This window comes from Hesperophylax consimilis, chromosome 27 (genome assembly GCF_061612785.1).
Source record: "Hesperophylax consimilis isolate HC1 chromosome 27, BYU_Hcon_1.0, whole genome shotgun sequence".
Classification (NCBI taxonomy): domain Eukaryota; kingdom Metazoa; phylum Arthropoda; class Insecta; order Trichoptera; family Limnephilidae; genus Hesperophylax; species Hesperophylax consimilis.
The window spans coordinates 15,933,172-15,959,189 of NC_142862.1; the positions used below are offsets into that span (position 1 = coordinate 15,933,172).

Here is a 26,018-nt window from a genome sequence, read left to right on the forward strand (position 1 = left end):
ACAACACGTACATGCTTATTTCTAACGTGGGTAGTTTGCCTCACGAAAGTTGTTCCCCACGCGCAATGATTATTGCTGAAGGAGGGGTTTACTCCACACATAATGTAACCGTAGTGATGCTACCCAGAATATTCGGGAATGTTCGCCCATTCAAAACGCATCGTACCTAGAACCCTCAAGCGAACCATTGTGGGTATGGAGCATTTACCTACACGTCAGAATATTGTCGATGTACAGGGCAGCTATAAAACGAAGCGCATCGAGATGTGGTCAGTCAGTTCCATGTAAAGCATCTTTAGATAATCCATTTCGTCATTACGTTAGAGTCTGTAAACTCATGTTTAGGAACTCTGAACATAAATAATATCCAAATCCAAATGTGGTCAGTCAGTCATCAATCAACATTGGAGGGGACCCACCCTTTCCCGACGGCTGTGTGAGGAAACTGATTGTTTAACCTCCTTAGCCGCACACGTCAGGACTCTAATACTATTTTTTTTGTAAAAAGAAGCTAAATTTATTTTAAAGCGATTCTAGACCCTCCAATGTCCCTGCATGCATGATTGTTAGTACGAAAAAATGTATGCATACCTACATTAATAGTAACACAAAATAAGAACACATCTGAAATGTGTTCGCCATAGTCATCAATCAACAGTGACCAACCTGTGGGCCCTGCTAACGCCCGCTGCATAAATAAACCACTCTTGCCCGCTGCCTACTTAGCAGCCGCTATGGCCGGCCTTCGCGCCGCGCCACGCTTCCTACCTCACCGCGCTGCTACAGGCCACGAACTTACTCTACTACGCCCGGCTTTACTCGGACCTAAGGGAGAAGTTCCGGATTATTATAGACTCCGCGGGATTACATCAGCGCTCTGATATCGTCACTGGCCTACGCTCCCCACGCGCCTAGACCCTGCGACACCTTCGCGGTCAGCTCCTTGGCCCAGCGGCTTCGTCCCTGGCCTGCATCTCTCGCGCATCTGCTGACCAGGTCAATCATGCCTTCGGCTATCCTGTTTCACACTGGAGTACCTGGAAGACTCCATGTCATCCCCAGCGCTGAACACATCCTCTGGTCCGGTCACCGCCAATGCGGTGTCGAACCACTGATTTTACCGCCTCGACCACTCCACCGCCGTCATAGCCGCTTACACCTGGTATCATCGTCATCGGTCCGGAGTCATCTCACCACTACGCTACAGACTCACTCGAATAAACGCTGTGACATCACAACCACTATCATTCATTGTCTCACTACCGAATCCCAAAATAACTATACATCTCGTTTCCGTTCTCAATCCATTTGGGACTTGGTCCCGTTGCACAATGGGGCCGATGACCCCGAAAGTTGGCATCAAATCAGTGGTTGCAATGATATCAAATCTTTTTCGATTTTTAGTTCCGTATAGACATGTTGATAAAAATAAGTGAAAAAAAATGTTCGAAAAGTCACGCATACTTAGTACAAAAATATAAAATTGAATAATATAAGTTAAATTAAATCAGTCAAAGACTAAGTTTGGCATCTACAATCAAAGCGAGTGCTTCATCACCACTCAATACCTTTTTGTTTTGGGTTTTATCGGTAAAAGCTTTTCTGTAATTATTTGCTCTGGTCGGCCTACTTAACGTAACGTCTTTGACTACAATCGATGCTGCTGCTTTACCTGCCAACCGAAAACTCATGTGGGTAGCAAAGGCTAACTCAGTACTAGATGTTTTAGATCGCAATAGTATAGTTTTATGACGTTTCGTACGCTCAGACGACATATCAAATGACAGTGTGGGTCGACCTCTTTTCGTTTTTACTATTTCTGGTAAAGGTTTATAATTCTTAAATATAACGAGGCTTTCGAGCTAATCTTTATTATTTAATAATAAGAAGTCATGGATTCTGTGACACTTCAACCATTTGGTTTTAAATTTAGAACAGAATGCAGCTATTTCATTAAAAAGTTCTTTTTTGAGACAATGAGTTGACAATGAGTTGACAATGAGTAAGTTCTAAGAGGTGTTTTTTCAGGAATTTTACTTTTTCGTCAAATTTCTTAACGCCAGAATTCTTTATAATCATGTATAATTTGAATCTCGTAAGAACCACGTCAGAAATTGTATCTAAAACAAAACACAATGATTATTAGACTACAACTGTTTTTTTATGAAAACTGATAGTCCTCACGTTCAAGTACTATAATTTAAAAAAATGTGCATACTAGCAACTACTTATAATTTAATTTTGTAGCTAAGATACTGAACTATATAAAAAACAATTAAAATATGACGGGATCTCGTGGAACTCTAAACTATATACCTACCTCTATGTTTAATATATTTACAAGAAAATATTTCATTCAAATAGGTGTTTGTTTTAATTTAAATTTATGACATATAGTATGAGGATATCAATAACTACTATAATATAATTAAAGTACATACCATAAGACATCGTATCCATATTGAATTGGATCTGTACACTTGATAGGTTTTTCTTTTTATAAACTTGAAAAGTATTGAAATTTACGCGCTTTCGAAAACCTTCACAGTCACCCGCACAAAGATCAAGTTCAAACTGATCTCTTCCAGTCAGTATCGCGATTAGGGCGACATCCTTCGGGGTAATTATGCAACACTTAATGAACTTCATAACTAGCGTACTTGCTTCATTGTAAAGAACATTTGATTTTCTGAATTTCATGAAGTTACATGAAGTCACCCCAATGTGCGTTGTCTTGAAGGAAAGTGTGGAGATACGGAAATGTCCAGTTTTCTAACAAATCAGTTGTGAGAGACAAGACTTTTCCTCCAGTATCGGTTATATATTATGATACAAGGACTACAGTTATTATATACATTATTTAGCGATTAATGTCAATGGGAGAAATATAGAGCGTAAACGAAATTCAGATAAATACACGGTGTCCGAAAACTCGTAGTACAAGCGGGAAACTGGTGAATCTACATCACATTTGAACATTTAAAATAATTTGTCGTGTTTGTATTTTGAATTGGAGATCGGAACATCACTACATATTGTGAGTACCTACCTATGCTAATAATAATTCCTATCCGTTGCGTCGACGTCTCAGATCGAAAGACGAAAAAATTTTAACCCTGAAATAGCCGAAAAATATTTTTTTTTTGTTTTTTGTTGAAAATGCAAAAAACTTAATGTTTATTTGGGTTCCCCATGTGGTGTAGATTCTCCAGTTTCCCACTTGTACTACGAGTTTCCGGACACCGTGTATAGATATGGTAAGGAGTTTATAGGCCCATTTCAGATATCAAACTTCTCTACCAGTCTTCTGTTTTAAGGCCAAACTGGTTATTCAGGTTATCTATTTCTACAAGAATTTTTATTCACTTGTGTAAAATTAAGATTCTGGCACAGAATGTTCAATGTTTGCTGATGACACTGCTTTGTTATTTGAATGTACTGGAGACGTTGACGAGTTTGATAAACATGTTAACGAGACTTGTCAATCAATAGCAAACTGGCTGTTATCACAAAATCTGTCGCTTAACACAAACAAAATTGAACTTCTAAAATTTTGTCCAGTACAAGCTACACATATAAACATAAATGTTAACTTTAATAACAATCATATCGAACCTTCCCAGACTTGTTCACTGCGGGGAATACAACTAGATGCAAATATAATCTGGAAAGAACATGTATCTAAAGTTTCAGCAAAAATCAGTAGCTTTTCTTTTGTTCTAGGCACCCTTAAAAATATCTTAAACATCGAGTCAGTAATCACCGCATACTATGGATACTTATAATCAATGATAAAATACGGAATAGTTTTTTGGGGAAACTCAGTAAATGCCAAAGATATTTTTACCATCCAAAAGAGGTGCCTACGAAAAATTACAAACTCTGATCACCGGGATTCATGAAGAAAAATTTTCAAAAATATCAAACTTCTGACAGTGACGGACATACTCGTATATGTAATGGAGTTATTCCTGTTAGTTCGATCATCTCCAGAAAAGTTCTCACGAAAAAACTCAACACATAAACACGCTACAAGGTTCACAGAAAACTTATTAATCCCAAAAGCAAACAAAACTATATTTCAAAAAGGACCACACTACATGGCCATTAAAGTATATAACAACCTTCCACGTAGCATCAAACAAATAACCGACATACTTGAATTTAAATCATCACTAAAAACATTTCTTTTAAACAAATACCACTACACCTTAAATGAATACCTTACATAAATTAAATACCTCTGTTTTTTTTATTTACATACATTTGTTAACATGTAATTGTTGGGTCATGTAATATAATGTGTATTTGTTGGGTTAGCTAGAAGAAATAGGATGTAACCTATAAGCTATACCCTTTGTACTCTGTATTTTTGTGAAATAAATATTTTTTTGAATTTGAATAACCTCGGTACAGACATAGTTCTAGTGAGGTCAGTGATAGAATTGTAAACATTAAATGTAAGACAAAATAGAAACATAAAACAATTCACTAAATGCTGTGTTCCAGTCCACACCATCGAAAAAGCCGCAGAGTGGCTGTCCTCCATGATGCACGTGTGTAACAAGACGCTCGGCTCGCCCTACAACAAGTGCATGCGTTTCTTCGGCGTGATGACGGCCGATTGCCAGAGCAAGATGGGCCCCACCTTCCTGTACCGCTGCAGCAAGGAGTACTTGGCCAGGATGGTCTGCTACGTGGTTAAGCCGCTGCCCTACCTCTGCGAGCTGATCAAGTACGCCGAGACTGATGCGTCGGCGAAGATACGACACAGTAAGAGATATCAGATATTACACAGCATTCACTCAAATCCATTTGCTGATGCCACTTTTCTCCAAAACTGATAAGTAGGTGTAAGACAAATACAAAGCTTCATCTCAGTTTGTAATTTTCTACCACCTTCGTGTTTCCATATCGCCAGAGCTGAGGGAGTGCTTTGCCAAGATCCATGACGCGTTCTTCGTAGACGTGCAGTTCCACCATCACTTCACGTTGGTCACCAACACCTCCAGCAATCCTGGGGTTGTTAAGGCCAAGATCCTTAAAGATCTGCACGACAAGATCGCCCAGTTCGAGTTCTCCCTCAGCTGGTTCGGATCCATCTCCCTCATTTTCCTCGCCATCTTGTTCTTCCGGTAAGTTCAATACTTCTGGTAGGTATTCTAATAATAATCGTAAATGCAATGCAATGCTTGGAGAATATTTTACGGTCTTCTGTTTCCATTGGCCATCAACGAAGGCTCCATCCAGATAGCCATGGCTGAAATTATTGTATTTTTGGATTGGCGTAGACTGACGTAATTTGACGGTTTCAGTGGATGAGGGGTAAGGCTCTCGACTAACAATTCGGAACTCGCGGGTTCAAATCCTGGCAAATTTTATTTTACACATATTGATAAAATATATGATCATCTCACAATTTATTCATAAAAATAATAAATGCTATATTTGTGGCACTTTCCAGAGTAGAAGTTTTTCAAATATTGAAGACAATATTAGTGATTTTTAAACGCAAATCTGAAACAGAAAAATCAGAAAAGGAAACGGTCACATCTGGGACTCGAACCCAGGACCCTTGTCTTTCCGGGACAATGCTCTACCAACTGCGCTAATGGGACCCTATCCTCATCGGTCACTTTTAACTGTATCATACTTCGAATAAGAACTACCAACGTTGTCTTCATTTTTTTTCACCGCACATTTTTATTGGCAACTATCTTTATGTATGATCGCAAGATTCAACCCGAACTAAATGCAATCCTAGACAGCGTCTTATAGATACCTATCAGGTCCTGGGTTCGAGTCCCAGATGTGACCGTTTCCTTTTCTGATTTTTCTGTTTCAGATTTGCGTTTAAAAATCACTAATATTGTCTTCAATATTTAAATATTATAATTTGAGGTTTTACTCAATAAGTTATTCCGAAAAATAATAAAGAAGTTTTTCACATTATCGTCCAGTAAATCGCCCTGTATTAGTGTAAAATCACCATTCAGAATTGAAACGTTGGCTTGAAATGGCTTTAGCCGTATCTGGTGACCAGATCAATGACTTCTCCACTTTGTTTTCCCATTTTTTTTCCCTAGTCACTAACTTCAGCTTCTCAAAATACTCCAATCAGAGATGACATAGAGTCTCACCGGCTTCAGTTGGGACGCTTGTGCGGTATACACATAAAAATACTGCACTGTAAGCTTCTGCGGTTGCGGAGAAGTGATGCTCTGAAAGAGGGACCTCGTTTTTCCACATAGGCATCCAAATTAATTGACTTGACTACATATAGTACCATTACATTATAATACTGTACAACTATGATCTCGACAACGATTGTAAAATCTCAAGCATAACGGTCGTATTTTTATACTTTTCAGCTGATCAGAATTAGATCAAAAGCAAAAATAGGCCGACAATCGGCATTTAACGAGACCGTTTTTATTTCTTTATTTTTTATGTATCGTATTATAAAAAAATATTATACAGTGCCAAGGAACATTTTTCCCTATTCCTTGCGTCAAGTGCGGGTCGAGGGGCATAAATGAGGCGATAATCTTTTTCACCCGGTGAGCGGACTGCCTTTTGCTACTGTACGAATTATTTTTTTCCCTTTTTATACAAGGATTAGAGAGAGAAAAGTTCAAATTTCTCAATACAATAATAACAATGTAATGTATGTAGGAATGTTGCTTCTGTTGGTAAAATCGTAGAATCAGTTACATATGCCAGAAATTCGTGCAGTGTCAGAAATATGGTATTTTACATTACAAACGTAATAAAAAAATCTCACAAAGACAAAGCTTGTGCGTGGGTATTTGGTAATTTGATCACATTTCTGTGATTTAAGAATTTTAGATGTTAATACTCGTAAATGGAGCTGATGGTTGGTTATAAAATGTGATGAAGTCGGTAATACTCCTGAAGTCTCATACGTTAATCCACAAAAAATATTGTTAATTCGTATCGCTTTTATCGTACCTCACGTAATTGTTCTTTTTGAAGGGAATCTTTGAATGTTGGTGGGTGTGTATAAATGTGAATTGCAGGGTGTGGTGGTACTACCATAAATGGATGACCAGGAACCGCTACGACAACCGCTACATCAATTCCTTCTTCCGGGAGATAGACCTGCAGCGCGCCAAGATGTCTCTGGTCACTATCCTGCCGCTTTCGGAGCGAGAGAGGCCTTTTTATGTATCGGTAAAACTCAAATTTTACTATTATTGTGAACATATGTGCATTTATTATTTAGTGTGATGCTTGGCTTTTTGCCAGACGGAAATTTCTTCCAAGTTTCACCGCTCGCCGAATGCCCCACGTCCCACGTCACTAATATCTGGCTTGTTTATTTATAACCACCGATATATAATAACAATATATTATCCCTTTCATATCAAATTATTCTTTAGATTATCCCTTTCAAATTAAAAATAACATCACTTTTCATAATAAAGTTCCCAATGCAAGTTCTCTACAATATTAAATAGAGCACAAAGTTATCGCTCAAATCCCACGTTGTAATTTGTTATTTTTAACGGTAAACTGTAATCCCGAAGTACACAATTCACAGAATATAGAAATGAACTATTCAGACTTGTATTATGTTTGTAAAAGCTCTACGGGCGTTCATTACGCGTACATAAAATGAATGAATCTAACAACCCAACTTGATGTAGACTCGTTGAACAAAACTTCTAAAAACGTGTGCGAAACCAGCGAAGATCGTTCATTTTGTGGCAAAAGTGTTGTAGTAATTTTTTGCGTGACATGGTTATTTTGCTAGAAAGAAAAGTAAGATGTTTTAATCAATTGTTACTTTAATCAATACGTCGCGCCGCACAGTGGGCTGAAAATCGCCTTTCATAGACATAGAGACTTGAATTTTCAAGGGTATTTTTTTTTGGCTAGTAATGGATTCTGCTGATCATCCACACATCGTATAGTTTACAATATTTTATTTACACTGCAAGCCTACTCACATGTAAAGCATTTAAGCATTAAAATGAATCATCAACGTAAAAAAGATTTTTTTTTTTTCAACTTTGAGGATTTGAAAAAAAGCGCAAGTTGCACCACAATACGAAGTATGTCAAAAAAATACAAATAAATAGTAGTATATCTGTGTGTAAGGATATAATGGCCAACCTTATGATTCCAGAGATAGCCTCATTTTTAATGTCAGTGCCATACAAATTTTTCTTAAAAAAATGATGACTCCTTCTTTTGTACACGCAATTGCTTCATACGAAATTTTATAGAATAGTAATGATCAGCAGAATCCATTTCAAGCCAAAAAAAATACCCTTGAAAATTCAAGTCTCTATGTCTATGAAAGGCGATTTTCAGCCCACTGTGCGCCGCCGCGAAGTTTTTTATCTATAAGGTATTCGTGTACTTATCAATAATAAAGCATTAATTATAAAATATTTCTAATTGCCTCAATTTCGAGTTTGAAACATGATTTTCATAAATCTATCTAGGGAGCGTTGCGGGGAACTTGCTGGAAAACGAGTTTGCTGCGTGCAGACCAACAAAGGGTAAAAGCAATGTTTCTTTCGGCTGCGAGGTAATGCACTTTGTTTTGTCCAATCTTTTGGTTCCAGTTTTAGTTAAGGACCACACGACCTGTCTAGATAATACTTGATCGATGCTTGTAACTCCTCGCCAATAATTACTGCTTCATTTTTACCACTTTGTTTATTAGTTTTTATATCTATGAAAACGTTGTGTTAAAAAAATAATCAAATATAGATGAGTATTAAAATTGTTTATTCGGTAAAGTAATGACTTATATTCTTTAAAAATGCAACTGGAAACAATAATATTGTACCTATCCATATAGCGTAGTAAACATAGCTCATGTACCTTATGCAAAATAAAGGTAGGTAATCTGCCGCGGACGTAAGAACCTGAAGAACCACAATATAACTCATATTTCATAATATAAAATGAAGGATGTTTTTAAAAGTTTAAAAATTTGAAGTATACAGCAATACAATAATAATCAGTATTGCCGTATACTTGCGGTACGTTCCAGAGTGGAAGATACTCTTCAGTGTCCCTGGTGTAGACCACCATTCAGAATTTAAACATTGCTTGAAATAGTTTTAGCTGTGTTTGGTGAACAGATCTGAATAGCCAGATACTCTCCCACCTTCTTCTACCCCATCTCCTTCCACTCCCCGCTATCTTCAGCTTCACAACATACCCCAATTGAGGATGCCATTGTCACACTGACTTTGGATAGTTGGGAATTTTTGGCAGTTTCACTTGTTTATGTATATTTTTATTTAAATGGACTCTGGTACCTTAATTAACAGGTGGTTAGAATAACCTGTACATACCACGCGTTACTGTGGCTCATGTCTGTCTGTGCAGATTGAGAAACAATAGCGCGTTTTGATTTTTTGTCCGTATTTAATGGGGTTGTTTTCCAAAAAAACCGTCACAGTTGTGCCAAAATGTCAAAGCAATCCGTGAAGAAATTTCGGAGATTTAAGATTTTGAACAAAAGAAAATTTATATAAGATTCTAGACAGCTAACGTCATCTATGGGTAACCTAATAGACAGATCTAGTGCCATCCATGGGAGAGCTCATATACTCAAGGATATTACAGTTTCAAGATATATCTATATAAACTATTGCTTTTCAGATGCAATCATACAAACTCCTTGAGAGCGAGAGAATCAAACTAATTCAGTATTGTATCTACCTCTTAATCACGTCAGTCAAAATGGGAATCCATATCGCTACTGACTATTGCCTCTACTGGATCCTAGACCGTGCTTACTACTATGGCTTGATGGCGACTAATGCTCCAAGTATGAAACAAAATAAATTATTACATATCGGATAAAATTCATTTTCATTTTTGCAGATTCATAAATACTTTTAGTCAATGAACCATTTTTAGCCTTTTTAAATATATCCATTTGAATTTCACTTTTTTTTCGGTAATGAATGAATGCAAATCTTGGAAGCGGAAATTAACCAATTTCCGACATCCGATCGAGCTGATAGATTCTTTTTCGACGACAAATAATAATATTTGGGTAATTTATATGGCGCCGTTTTAAAATAAATAGTATAAAAGCCGCTGGACAAAGAAAAGGCGCTGGGCAAAGCAAAGGCGCTGGACAAAGCAAAGCCGCTGGACAAAGCAAAGGCGCTGGACAAAGCAAAGGCGCTGGACAAAGTAAAGCCGCTGGACAAAGCAAAGGCGCTGGACAAATCAAAGGCGCTGGACAAAGCAAAGCCGCTGGACAAAGCAAAAGCGCTGGACAAATCAAAGGCGCTGGACAAAGCAAAGCCGCTGGACAAAGCAAAAGCGCTGGACAAAGTAAAGCCGCTGGACAAAGCAAAGGCGCTGGACAAATCAAAGGCGCTGGACAAAGCAAAGCCGCTGGACAAAGCAAAAGCGCTGGACAAAGCAAAGCCGCTGGACAAAGCAAAAGCGCCGGACAAAGTAAAGGCGCTGGACAAAGCAATGCCGCTGGACAAAGCAAAGGCGCTGGACAAAGCAAAGGCGCTGGGCAAAGCATCCTATGAACTTTTTGTGTCAATCACGGAATCCTCGATATATAATTATAACCATTTTTACCAAGAACCGATTTTATTATATTTTTACATTAAGTACTTTAATCGAACTAACTTCGAACAAAAAATTGACATTTCACCAACCACTATGGAGAATGTTCACGTAATATACAGGTGTCCGGGGTGAAAGTGCAGTAACTTCGGGAGGTGATTCTACATGATGGTAGAATTAAAAAAAGAAAAATAACCTTTTTTGAAATTTCATCTTTTAGATGCACTTTTCAGCTACAAACGAAAAATTGCGCCGACGTGTGCGTACTGCATTATTATTGCTTTTGGATCATTTGAAATCGACCGGCCGATCCTAGAACTAACAACCGCTACCCCCCGTTTACGCGTCACTGGCAAATAATAAACAACGTCACCAGTCTCGCGCTCGACAAGCACACAGCGAATTTATCGGGTAAGTGTGTACCTCCACTAAGGATTTTTAGTAGGTATATCTTTTTGTATGGAAAAAAAAGTTGGAATTTTGGAAAAAGTTATTTGTCTTTTTTGCTCCTACCATCATGAAGGATCACCGTGCGTTCGCTAAGACTTGAGGTGGATAGGAAATCTCAAACCCTGCAACAACCTACCAAATGTACCCATCCCAAAATATCACCATAACCGGTATCAAGTGACATTATGCGCATTATTCTCATTTGGAGTTCTGCAGAGCTCGGTGGTGAGTGGTTTAATTATGGCTCAGTGTAAAATAATACTCCAAACACGGAGGATGTATGTTGTCCTTTAGTTTCGAGCTACGCCAGCGGAGAGATGATGGTGGTAGGCTCCGGGTTCACGGCCCCCATCCTGATGGCCATCTCCAAGCTGGTGTCGAGCCACCACTTTCTGGCGGACACTAACTCCATGTCGGACTGCTTCTCGAGGCCAAGCGTTCCGGACTATAATTGCTACATTCATATTGGTACATTCACATTTCATTTCTGTTGCTATTTGTTACTGTCGATTACCTCAATCCGGGGCCAGTTGGACGACTATGGTCCCCGAAATGTAGAGTGCAGAAGAAGAAGACTGTGAAGTACCTGATTACTTAAAGTTAGTAATAGATACGCAGGGGTGGCTTATCGATTTAACTGCTTGGAAGGTAGGTACTAGAAGGCTATACTATCATATTATATTTTCAATCAATATTAATTTAACCTATGTCTACTTACATGTGTTGTATGTACTTGTCTCTTTTATATCTTTATTGATTTGACTTTATTGATGATTTCATTGTACGCCTCATTTTAAAATTATTTTTGGTATTTTCGTTAATTATTTTTGGATCGAATCACCATGTTTGTATTTGTATGCCTTTCTTGAAAAAATTATGTTTTTCTAAGGATACAGCCGTTTATTTATATTCATATTGCGTATAGTCCAGTCAGTGGGGGATAAAAAAGGGCTCCACCTTGCAAAAGGTTAGGTAGTGGCGATTTTCACATATGTTGTTAAGATTGGGACTCTAAAGAAAAAAAAAAGTTTTCGACCTTGGGGGGGTCGAGCTCGACCCGCCATCTTGGATTGAAGGTGCCAAAATTTGGTTTTTTCAAAATAATTATGAAGTGGTTGATTTTACAACCAAATTGTTGAAGGCAAACTTAAAGACAACTAAATTACCTACATTTTTTGTTAGTCTAATAGGTAACGAGTTACAGCGGTTGAAAAGAGAAAATTTTGACAAAAAATTGTAAAACTCCAGTTTTCTTGATAAGTTTTGTACGAACATATTACACAATATCATTTTAACGTATTTCTACGTTACAATATACTTATACTTAGCATCATCCGTGTGCTCGATGACGTTGATTTGTTATAGTGGGATCCTAGTCTACAGCTGACTTGGCAACACTGATTGAGTCCTGGTTACAGAACGTTGCCTGGATGCTCATTAGGGTGGAGTGACGTTGTATGGGACTTTTTTTTTAAAGATGCCAGTACTGTAATAGCAAAAAAAAGTTGCCTTTATATAACACCTCTTTCGTCTAAAAAAATCAACTCGATCGAAACATTCCTTTATTCAACAACCAGCACATTTATATTTAGAAAAAAATTGTATGAAAAAAGTCGCTGAAAACTCTGCCAAGCATTATAAACAAGCGATATTCATAGCAAAAATACAATTTTATTAGGGGTTTTATAGCTAATAAGGTGCATAACACATGTGAAAATGAAAATAAAATTACCATAGTTTCAAGGCGGGGTCTATTTTTGGTTTTTTGAAGAGGATTATTGATTTTTCATTGTTTTTTTCGTGTTTTTGAGAAACATGTTTTTTTATTAAATAAAATACTTTAACAAAGAGAATTTTTTTAAACATTATCGAAGTTTTATAATATTTATCGTGTTTTGAAATGAGATTTGGTGTGAAATTCGGGCATTATATGCCTAGATTTTATTGTCGCCCGAATGAATCCATCTCTTGCTTCAGGCCCAACTGTAGACAACGATGCCTGGGTAACTAATTTGATGCACCTCTCGACCGCTTGAGTGTGGCAGGGAAATCTGGGAAATTCAATACTGTCCTTTTCTTCACCGAAATTATTTATCATTTTGACTAGGTCGTCATTACTGATTTCGGATAGTATCGGTGGCGGTGTAACTTCGCATTCCTGCCAGTTGATAATATCGTAATATTTACGTGCTGTAAAGTTTATTGTTGGAATAATAAAGTCTCTAACAACAGATGGACTCGGACATCTATCTCGCGCCTTTAATATTCGTCTCAAACCCAATTCTCTTACAATAAGGTTGTCATCCATTATCATGGATAGTAGCAGATTTTCCGGTGGCAAAAATAGGCGTTTCTTTGAATTACTGGATTAATTATATCTCGTAGATCGGTGCTCGAAAATCGGGTGAGTTTTATTATAGTAAAAACATGTAATGCCCCATTTTTACACGACGGGTGCCTCTTTATCTCAAACCATGTCGGAGCATATGCTTTAACAACATATTCAGCAAGAATTTTTAGGTTCACTGAAGGGTTAGTTGTTCCTATATATAATCGAAGTATTGAGTTTGCTGTCGTCAACCAGCGTGAGTGACAAATACTACCTGGATGACGGTTTGCTAAATTTGGTGGGCAGTGACCTGTTGTAACTGCAAAACATATTTCGTACAAGTATTTTTGGTCCGTGCTCAAATTTTTCAATTCCTCTGCGTTGAGTTTGTGCATCTCAAAGTGTATTGGTGAATAATTTATAACGGTGTTTATATAGCTGCTTGAAAGAAGTTTTCCAATAGGTCCTGAAAACCATTTAGGTCCTGTTCTAGCACCATCTAAGTGTTGAAATAAGTGGCGAAGGGGAAGTTCGTTTGCATGCAGCTGACAGATAAACCATTGTAGCGGATGACCTTATTCCAATTCCATGAATCTAATAGTTCCATTTTTTTGCCTGTATTGACAGCAGTCCCATCACATCCAATCGCTGATAAATCATTCAAATTAAAACCGTTCATTTTTAAATGGTGTAACATGCTCTTTGCGATGTTTTTGCCAGTTCCTGATGATGGTGTAACATGTCCAACATATTGAGACCCCGGCTCAGATAAAATGGAATAATGTTCTTCTGAAATCGTTCTCCGATGATATCTTTCCCCTATTTTTTCCTGAGACAGTGTTTTATCCTTCCTTCCATCGAAATATAGACCTCGAATTTTTGTTGACTCCGACGACATCTGCCATGTTTTTATTAAAGAAGTGTGACACGTTTGTCTAGCTCGTCTGAGTTTGCTCCTATCAATCACCATTTTAGAGTCGTCTTCGGTTACTATGCCAAAATCTTGTAATGTAGCACTTGCAACAGCTGATGCCGACCTGTCTGACAAACCATACTGATAGCAGATTCTGGCCAAAGTGGGGAGTTTTAACATCATACGGGAATTTTCTGGAGGTTGCGAAAAATGTGAAGAAAATGATTAGTTTTCATCAAAAAAGGGTTGACGTGGTTTTGTCGCTGATGCTGTAGATGAGCTGACCTTCGAAGCAAGTTCAGATAAACGAGCTTGCATCCTCATTTTCTGATGTAATTTTTTTGTTGTGTCGGTGTCTATTGCTCCCAGCATAATTTTTCTCGAGGATCTTTGGTCTTGAAGGAATGCTTGTTCTTTGGTGGGTACCTTGCGCGTCTTTTCGCAGGAACACATATTCAGATTGTTACATTTGCATGAAGCAATATCGAAAAGTTTATTCATTTTGATTTTATAAGAATTTAACTTAACATAATAATGCACACTTTTTTTGGCCAATTTTTAAGTTTTAAGTATTCGTTATAATGATCTTGGATCAGTTTCATCACTCGATTGTGTGAAACAATGGGAATAGAAGCGCGCTTCCAAATTCCTTCAACAATTGCAGATATAATACTTTTTATTTAGAATACTGACGGTTTTTTTGTAGAGTTAAGATTACGCTCATATCGTAAGAAAAAATAATGTTTAATCACTTCTGAGACAGTAGGCAACACTTGAGAGTTCATTTCAGTTGGTGCCCCGAATATTGGACATAAAATTTTGCTTCTCGTGTAATTTGCATTCATTTTCACAACAATTATATGTGTTAAAATTTAATCGGACAAGGATTCTAACACGTCTACGGTCAGCGGTAGCCGAAACGAAACTAGATGCAAGTCGCATCTAGTTTCTGCGACGAAACAATAGGAGCGAAATTATCCCCCCCACCTCCACAGTGCTCACAAACTCACTAGTTTAACAGCAATTTATGCAGTGTTTTTTTTTTATAAAACATGTATGTCCAATAAGGTAAATGCAATTGAAAGTAATGGATATTATTTTATATTTTTGAGACTGTACTCAGATTTTGGGAAAAAAAGGCTAAATTTACGTTTTTTACGTTACGAAATCGCTAGGTTGTTGAATGAAGACATAAGTTTAGATTTTTTTAAGTATTTTTACGAGAATATGAATGACATGAAGCATCTTTTGGCAGCTATTACAATACCGAGATTTGATTTTTGCAATGTCGCTCCATGCTAATGCTCATGTCTGCAGATGTTCTTTTCGATGAAACAATGCCAGTTCAAGTTTCACAAGAACGATTTTTAGCCAATGAAAATAACAAAGTCCGTCTGATTACGATGCTTACAAAGCAATTTATACAGGATGATTTTACAGTTAAGCATCAGGCTGAAGAAGATGCTGATGAATTGATTGTCAATACTGCGATTTCCTTGTGTTCATCATATGACGCTGTTTTCATTATTGGCGAAGACGTTGATCTCCTAGTTCTGCTGACAGCATTAGCACCACCCAAAAGTAGTATTCCGCGAATAGTGTGAAATACAAAGAGGCGGCTGAGAATATTCTGTTTCTTCGTGCCTTTAGCGGCTGCGATACAACATCGTCCTTCTTCAACCAAGGAAAAAAAAAATTTTGTTCGCTTGTGCAAAACGACACAAGATTCAATGCCATGATAGGAATCTTCAAACAACATGATGCAACACCAGAAGACATAGCAGTTGCAGGAACACGCTTTCTTGTTGCTTTGTACGGGGGTGACATGGATAAGGAAACCTTAGAAGAAGTCCGCTACAAACGTTTCGCAAAGTCGATAACAAAAAGCAAATTCAATCTTGCCTCTTTGCCACCAACGAACGACGCTGCACGATACCATGCATTTAGAACGTACCATCAAGTCCAAAAATGGTATGGAATCCAAAAAAATCCAGAAAACTGGGGCTGGAAACGTAACACCAACGGGCTTGTTCCAGTAAGAATGACAAAGAAACCAGCACCCGAGACTTTATTAAAATTTATTTCATGCAATTGTAAAAAAGGATGCGGCGTTGCATGTAGCTGCAGGAAAGCTGGATTGAAGTGTTCTATTGTATGTGGGTGCTGTAATGGTCAAACATGCCGAAATTCGCCAGAGGTTCACATCGATGTCGAGGACGAAGAAGAAGAGATTTTGTCAATGGAAGGCCAGAATCTCAGTATCACAGGCAATGAGTTAGATGATGACATTGATGACGAAGACTGTTTTTAAGTAACATAATTCATAGTAATGTAACATAATTTCGAAATCTACCATCGCTGGGAAATATGTGGAGTAGACCTACTCGGGATACCACAATAAAAAAATGCGCCATGTTCTCTTCCTCATGGTGGTGTGGAATAACAAAATTATTATAATTATGTAATGAATAACCCGAAAAAATTACAAAGCTGGGAATTTCATCATTTTTTAGAAAAATATTCACATTTCCGCCACTGTAACTCGTTACCTATTAGACTTACAAAAAAAAACTCTGAACAAAAAATGTAGGTAATTTAGTTGTCTTTAAGTTTGCTCACTATAATTTGGTTGTAAAAATGACCACTTCACAATTATTTTGAAAAAACAAATTTTGGCACCTTCAATCCAAGATGGCGGGTCGAGCTCGACCCTCCCAAGGTCGAAAACTTTTTTTTTTCCTAAGAGTCCCAATCTTAACAACATATATCAAAATCGCTACTACCTAACCTTTTGCAAGGTAAAACTCCCCACTGACTGGACTAGTATGTACACTGTACAGGCGCAAAAAATAATTCATCTTAATATTTTAAAGCATAACTTGCAAAAAGTGTATTTTCTTGAAATAATAAAATTAAGATTACGCCAACTATGAACGCATAGATTATAACGAACGTTTCGTTAACCCTTAAACAAAAGGCGAAACTCATCGAATTGCAGGTTGTTATTGATCGAATGGATGTTACTGGTTTTATTTATTCATATATTTCACTATATTTATAATAAAAAAATCTCACTGTTGGGAAGAATAAGAAGATTCCTTAACACAGTTTCCAGTAGCAGCATTATATTCTTATCCAACGAAGGTTTAATGAAACAAATGACAATTCTACAAAATAGAGCAATGAGAACCATATTGAAGAAAAATAGATACACATAAATTAAGAACATGTTGAAGGAGTTAAATATCTTATCATTTAAACAAATTATTTACTTTAATACCATATTTTTAATCTACAAGATAATCAATGGCCATACGTCTAGTGAATTCCTAAGAAAAATTGATAAACTGCAGAACAAACACACACATGAGACAAGGAAAAGAAATGAATTGAGGCTCCCCTTCAGGAAAAAAACACAGAGTCAAAAGTCATTGATGTACGGAGCGTTGAAGATATTTGGAGAGCTACCAGAAGAAATAAAATCAGAAGAAAACATAAAAACATTTAAAATTAAATTAAGAAAATATGTGATTGATTCATTTTAAATGTGTTACCATAATTATATGTATATAAGGATTGTATTAGGACATAGATAACTATGTACCTACTTAAAATACCACAATAAACAATAAATAAACAATAATAATTACACGTCACGTCACGTCACACAAGCGTAAGAAAATGCAAAAAATATATTTTTAAATAACATTTAAATGTGCCGAACAATGACATCAGAAAGTATAAAATGAATACAAGCTTTAAAAATATATAAAAGTAAGGACGGGTTGTTTCAGAGAACTTGAACAATTCTTCAAATTTCAAAGTTAATTTTCTAGTTCTGTGAAAGATATTTTTAAGTTCTGTTTTTATTTCAGTTCTGTCAAGCAATTGGCCTATAATGATATAATAACAGAATATGAATAGGAATTTCACAGAACCCGTAAATGAACGTTGAAATTTGATGAATTGTTCAAATTCTCCGAAACAACCCGTCCTAAGAGATACAGGTTCAAACAAAACATACAAGTAGACACAGGTTAAATTAAAATTGATTGATAAGATAATATAATGCTATAGCCTTCTTGTACCTACCTTCGGAGGAGTTAAAACGAACCGCCACCCATAAATTAGCCACCACCTATGCTTCTCCATTAGGTACTGACTTCATGTAATCTAGGTGCAAGCGAGTGTTTGAAAGGTCCTGGAATTGTTACATTTAAACAGTATTTTGGGACGAGTAAAGCAGGACTGTTTATAATACCATTAGCACTTTTGAACATAAAGATTGTAAGAAACATTAAATTTCAAAAGTATTCATTTACTAGTAAAAAAGAACGATGAGTTTCTCAAATACACACACAATTTGGGAGGAGAGTTTGGTTACCGCCGACCCGGAAACCATTGATTGGATAACCAACACCTCTGCCATGGTGATTTGGTGATTTAGCATTGATGCCCGGGTTTATTGGGTGGGGTGCGTTCACGATGCGCCTATCCACTAGCTGCGTGGCGTGCCAGATCGGGAGAGGCTGCTTTGGGGAGATTCCTTTCACCTCTCGAACTGGTCTCTTGACCCATCGGCCTATCTCCTAGACACCCTGTTCCCTAGATTACTACCCAACCCTCATGTCCTTTACCTTCCTAGAATTCAATTTAATTCAAAAAAAAATCCTAAGGTATGTTTACATGCGATCATACGGAATATATCCGAAATTCATGCATCACGTGGAACTGCTAAAGGAGACAAATTACCAAAGCCTGGAGACTAGGCGTAATGCCGGACTCATGGTATTTGAATTAAAGTTACTAAAAAACCTTATCGATTGCCCATATCTCCTGTCATGCTGTGGATTATTCGTTCCTGATAAATACTGTCGAAATCGTAGCCACGACCTATTCTGTATACCGCAGGGTCGGACAGATGTCATTGCCCGACATAGCATGACAAGAGGTATGACCTTACTAAATGCCCTACCAGCGGATATAGATGTGTTTAATATCACTATACCATGTTTAAAAAAATATATGTACATGTATTGTTAGTTTTAATAAAATTGTACCATAATTGGACTTACCTGTCTGTCGTACAATAATTAAAAAAAAAAAAAAAAAAAAAAAAAACTTCCTTACCTTCAAAAAGACCCCTCACACAGCATCCCAAAATACGACATGGAGGGAAATATTTTCCTCAGGGCTTCCTGTGTGGGATTAATGGAAAAAAATATATTTAAAAAATATATAAATGGTATAAGAACAAAGTACCAACGGAAGGAGGTTACGTAAATAAAAAACGTGATTATTTTCTTGTTGTACAGTTTTCAAAAGAAATGTTGATCCGGTGCCGGTGTTCAAGGAGTTAATAATATAGAATCACTGTTCCAGCCTGCATTCTGCTGTACTGCTGGGTAACTGTTCTGGCCGAGCCATACATTCTGCGTTTGAGGAACCACGTCATGTGCCACAACTATCCGGCTAGGGCTAGGCAGAGAGCGCTGTGGCTTTACAGGGACATCCTGAGACACAGAGGTAATAATATAATCTAATTCTATTCTAATTTAATAACATAATTTGTGCGTGATTTCCAGCCAGCCACCATGAATCATCTTCGTTTTCTTCTTCACGAGATTTCTTCAACTTTCCAGATTTGCCATTACTTGGCGGCTCTCACCCAGCGTGATAGTTTTATCATTAGTTAAACTGTGTTTTTAAGCTCTATTTTTCTTTAGAAAACAAAAATCACATTCGATATATTTATATAAATATCGTAATATTTTCTAACCTTGTCTGACGGTACGTCCTGCCACTCTTTCCCCCAGCCAAGGACGATATCAACGAATGATACTGTGATTACAAAGGTCATCTGTACGTCATGCCACATGCCCATCGGTTTAATTGTCACTATTAATCTTCCTTTAACATTGTCCTTGCATTTTCCCATTCCATTTTTACCTACAATTACCCATCTATCTGACTTTACCCACGTGTTTGTGTGACATTTTACAACAACGAAAGTGACTGTCAAAGCAGTTTCTTGGTGGAGCCTGTTTGATGAACATCTATTTGTGATCAGTGCTGTTATTTATATCAACTCAGGGTAGAAGGCCTGTGCAGTGAACATATTCGGTTCCCTCAGTGTCTTTCGTATCCATCCTGTATGTTATGGAAGCTTATGCGTGATATAACTCATATCTACTGTGAGTGAAACCAACCATCATCAACTTTGAAGAACATCAAAGTGGTAAGTCGGATTCCTTCCTTACTCCATGTTCACCATCTCCAACCATGGTTGTGTTAACTTCCAAGTTCACAATTAATTTTTTACAGTCCACTCTTAATTCGCCTATTGCGATCACAGGTATTAATAACAATGACTCCTATGTGACTTTTAGATACTACAGCAAAAATCTTGCGAAGGCAACTCCGCAGCGCATTCATCACAGACAAGAGGAAGACAGAACGGATCACGGTTCGCGAATACATGATCGCCTTCATCCCGTGAGTATTCACTCTTCACTCCACACTTAAAGCCAGGGGTGTCGCTAGCTTCTTAGCTATGGGGGCAGCTTATATTTTTTATAAAGCTTACAGGGAAGGAACAAGGAAGTAGTCAGAATAAACTAGAAATATTTACACACAAGCTGAGGTCTACACGGCGTTCTTCGGATGAACAGAGCCGCCTTAAGTGTGCGCACTCCGATTTATTTTTTTACACTAACTATACACAGGAGGCCCTCAGGAAAATCATTTCCATCATGGCATATGCCTCAAGAACTCATTTCCCATCGGGGCCTCCTGCTTGGAGTTAAAAAATAAAATACAAATCGGCCCCTGACCAAATGACCCACTCGGTTTGTGAGGTTTATTTATTTATTTTATTTATTTATTTATATATAATTTGTACATTTATTTATAACAATTACAGGTAATAAAGCCTAAGACGTTATAATTGTACCATTTATGCAGTGTATATGCAATGTCAAAAATCTCGCAAATGCGCTATAGGACACAAAAAATAAATCTAATTTCTTATCTACCGCATTCAAAAAGCACGTAGCTCTCCCCACAGGTGAGTTCATTAATAAATTAGTGCGGCTTGCTCTACTATATAGAAGATTGTGATGACGTCCTCGAGAGTGAGACTCTGGTACAAAAAAATTTAATTGGGCCAGTATCTCATTATTAGATAAGTGACCGTTTATTAGTTGGAAAAAATATTTAAGCAAAGCAATACCTCTACGTGTCTCTAGGGAGTGGTAATTGGTCATGCCTAATATATAAATCGATGGGTAAAGCCAAGGGTAACGTCCATAGAGCCGCGAGAATAAAAATCTTAAAAAATTTTTATGGACTCTTTCAATGCGTAAAGTGTATGTTAATTCATGTGGAGCCCAGATGATCGAGTTTGATTCAAGTACACTTAGGACTAGTGTGTTATATAATAACGTCAGTGTTTTTGTGTTACGAAACGGATATGAGTTTCTAATTACGAAGCCGAGAAGCCTGTATCCTCTGCTTATTAAATCATCGATGTGTTGGTGAAAGGTTAGTTTGCTGTCGTAAATAACTCCTAGATCTTTGATTTGATTTAGGTGTTGGAGAATAATTTCATTGATTGTATATTCAAATACATGCGGTTTCTTTGATCTTGTATACGAGACGATATTGCACTTGGGTGTACTGAAGTTTAAGCCATTTATTTTGGCCCAGTTTGAGACGCAGTCGATATCACGTTGAAGGAGAATACAGTCAAGATGGTTTTTTATTGAACGATATAGTTTCAAGTCATCTGCAAATAATAAATACAGCGAATGTGTGATGACTGAACCAATATCGTTGATAAAAATCAGAAACAGAAGTGGTCCAAGGATAGACCCCTGAGGAACTCCAGAAAAAACTGTGAATTCCAAAGAGCTGGAACCCTTATAATAAACAAACTGTCTACGATTTCGAATATATGAAGCAAAAAAACAGAGTAGTCTTTTGGAAAAACCAAATGAAGCTAGCTTATTTAGAAGAATGTCGATGTCAACCTTGTCGAATGCTTTTTCCAGGTCGAAATAAGCAACATCCACCTGTCCCCGATTGTCGAGAGTTTGTGATAAGAAATCTGAGATGCATAAGAGGTTTGATGTTACTGACATCTGGGGTCTAAAACCATATTGACGGTCATCAAGAATTGGATTAACGTGATTAAGTATATATTTATGTAGAATTTTCTCGAATATTTTCATGATGGAACATAGAACGGCAACTGGTCGATAATTCCGGATATCGCGTTTGTCTCCCTTCTTGTAGATAGGGGTTATTTTAGTTAATCTCCAGATGTCTGGGAGAATCCCGTTTTTTAGGCAAACATTGAAGAGATGACATAATGGTGGTATTAAAAGGTCGGAACAACCCTTTAGTATAAATGTTGGAATATTGTCAGGACCGATGGAGTGAGGTTTCTTTAAATTTGAGAGTGCGTCCTTAACATCTTTTTCTGAAATACTGACCAGGTCGAATGAGGGCCCAATCTGTACAGTGTGAAGGGTAGAGTCAATATTGAGAGTTGGTTGGACATTTTTGTAAACAGATGAAAAAAAGGTCGCAAAACTATTTGCGATTTTATCATCAGTAGTCAATTCCTCTCCGTCAAGAATCATAGACTTAAATGAGTTGTTGGATTTTTTTAGATCCTTAATGTACTTCCAAAACTGTTTGGGATCGATAGATAATTTTTCTTCCATTGAAGTTAAATGATTTTTAAAAGCTTCACTGATTTCATGTTTTACGATGGAGCGATAGGCTGAAAAACTAGCATAGTCCAAGTTGTGACGTGTTTTTTTCCATCGCTTATGAAAAATATGTTTAATTTTAATATTTGAAATAATACTATCTGTGTACCACTTAGGATATACTCTGTGTGCCGTAGTGCGAGGTGTGGAAATGGGTATACACTTGTCGAATATATTGTAAATTGAATTGTAAAAATTTGTACATAATGCATTTATATCTGTTGAACTTTGGCAGACCGGTTGCCATGAGCATTCAGAAAGAAATTCATATAATAAGTGGAAATTTCCTTTGTTGAATCTCCATGCGTTTATGGTTCTAGCTCCATGATAGGAGGGAACTTCTATTGAACTTGGGTTTAGACATGAATTTGCAACACCTGAGTGAGTCTCACTAATACTTATAGACAAAGCAGGGTGGTGCTTGTCCTCGTTTGTAATAGGGTCATGACATTTCTCAACACACTTTATAAGATCCTTGGCATTACATAAAACTATGTCCAGAGTGTTATTATAATCATTACATATCAAGTTATATTCTTGCAAACCGTAGAAACATTTAAAATAGTTAAACATGTTCACAATATTGGAGTTACAGGAAGGGAGGTTCAAATCACCTAATATTAAGATATTTTTGTCACTGAGAAGATTATAATTACTTTCTATTTTTTCGAACATGTTGTAGTATAACGAAGTTGAAGAACGAGGTGGCACATATATCACACATACGAAAACAGTTGAAGATTTCAAGGATAGCTTCACCCACAGGGATTCAGTGTCGGGGAGGTCCATTGAAGAAATCCTCTCAGCATGGGTTACAGAATCAGCACGAACAGCCAGGACGACACCCCCCGCTCGTGTGAGGCGGTCACGACGAAAGACAACATAATTTTCTGGAAATAGCTCTGAATTATGCACACTTGGTTTCAGCCACGATTCAGTGATTGCTATTAAATCTAAGCTATCTCGAGCAAATAGGTTGTTTTTAAATACTGCCAATTTCGTATTTAGCCCTCGAACGTTTTGATAATAGATAGAGAGGTTAGAATTACTTCTCACTCTTAGAGTGTTTCGTTTTATCATTGGTTGCAACATTTCTCCGAAAAAACCACTCATTGAATGCAACATGATTTGGCCATATGTTCGGGTCCATATAAAATGAAAGCTTCGATTCCGGGACTCCAATCCGGAATGAGGCGTAGTCAGCTTTGGCTGTCAATTTGACAACATCGTAAACAATTTCTTTGTTTATATTTAGAAGGAAATTTACAATATCCTCGACCGTAGTGTTGACATCGAATTGCCAGGCATGAATATACTTGCGCCTTTCAACGGCTATGAGGCCTTTATGCTCAGTCGCGGTACCATGAAGTACTGGTCGTCTTTTTTTCCTATGCGTGACTCGGCGCCAATTGGGGTTAGCCGAAGTGGAGGTATAGGCTTCTGTTTTCGATTCGGATTCTGCTGTATCGGTTTCTGCAGTCATCGATGTTACAGTATCGGTAGGTTGGGCAACGGGAGTTGACATCTTCTTCGGCTTAGATGGGCCGGACATCGGAACCGATGGATCTGGAACAGAGGATGCCATTGAAGCATATGTTATAGCAGGTTGAGGGTCTACTTCCGATTTGCCCTTTTTTGTAGCAGATCTCGTGGTAATCTTACGAGCGTTGGGGCGGCCGACTAAGGCAGCTTGGGTTGTGGCAGGCGGTGGGCTAGCCGCTCTGTTTGGCTGTACGTCGCTGGGCCCCGTTGAGAGGTGCGGGGCGGAGGGGGACGAGCGTAGTAAAGTAGTGACCGCTAGTGCGGCGGCGGCAGGCGCGGCGGGCAAGACGCGCGGGTCCGGGGGGATCGGACCTGCGGCGTTCGACGAAGAGACACTGCATGTACATGTACACATTTTAACACTACCGACATACGTTGTCAGTAAATTTTTAAGGGAATTCTGTTCCCTTTCAAAAAACAACATTTTGTCACTCAAACTTTCAATCGTTTTCGTTAGTAGGTGAAGCCCAATCAAAATTTCGTTACTGTCACCCATTTCGGTTAATTATCAAGCGCTGATAATAGGAAACAGAAACAAAATTGTAGCGCGACAAAAAGACGTGCGTTCCGGGCGATATAGAATAATCGTTTTATGTGTGAGCCCTAGGCGGAAGTCCGAACCTAACCGAGTCAATGTGTTAGATCTGGTACTAAACATGTCACATTTATTATAAAATATAACATATTTGTAGTTTTGACGCCAGTTATAACTGTCTTTTGTTCCTTTAATTTTTTCCCATATTTGTCTGGCCACCCTTGCCCCCACTGCCCCCCTGCCAACGATAGGGTTGCCAGATGTCCGGTTTTGGACCGGACAGTACGGTTTTTTGAACGGCTGTCCGGTCTAGATTTTGGAAAACCAGACAATAGAATGTCCGGTTTTTTTGAAAATACGCGACATATATACCTCACGAGATAATTTACAGAGCAAACGCCGTGAGCGATTCTGGCGGGTGGTAGCATGACTAGCTCAAATCTGTTGAAAATGGTACAATATGTGTGCAGTGTTCCCGTCTCCAATGCCTTCGTAGAAAGAGTTTTTAGTGTAAAGGGTAATGTATGGACTGACGAAAGAAATCGACTAGGTGTGAATACCTTAAACAACGAATTATGTGTTTTTTTTTCAATTTAAATGTCAATTGCACTGAATTTAAAGATACAATTTCAGGCAATAAACGATTATTTAAAGCTGTAGCATATAGTGCCAAATGTGTTAAAAAGTGATTTTTTGCATACCAATAGTAATAATAAATATAAGTTTTAATAATTAAAATAAAATAACTTTGTTTAAATACCACTTTATTGTATATATTTATAACCAACCGGTTTCAGTTCAGCCCGAACCTTCATCAGGGTTAATAAAAACATATTAAATTAATTACAGAGGTGTATGGGTACTTATAGTTAAGCTGGAAGAGGGAGA

At 37.6% G+C, this 26,018-nt stretch overlaps 1 protein-coding gene across 1 annotated transcript in view; it reads left to right on the forward strand.

The window, feature by feature from the left end:
- Positions 1-26,018, forward strand: part of LOC149410651 (DC-STAMP domain-containing protein 2-like) — an 85,211-nt gene that overhangs the window by 50,930 nt on the left and 8,263 nt on the right. Inside the window, exons 3-9 of the mRNA XM_089648302.1 lie at positions 4,510-4,773; positions 4,922-5,135; positions 7,041-7,194; positions 10,090-10,528; positions 11,329-11,502; positions 19,659-19,802; positions 20,666-20,771. Of these exons, the coding sequence (XP_089504428.1) occupies positions 4,548-4,773; positions 4,922-5,135; positions 7,041-7,194; positions 10,090-10,528; positions 11,329-11,502; positions 19,659-19,802; positions 20,666-20,771 (1,457 nt within the window). The 5' untranslated portion in view covers positions 4,510-4,547. The remainder of the gene's footprint in view (positions 1-4,509; positions 4,774-4,921; positions 5,136-7,040; positions 7,195-10,089; positions 10,529-11,328; positions 11,503-19,658; positions 19,803-20,665; positions 20,772-26,018) is intronic.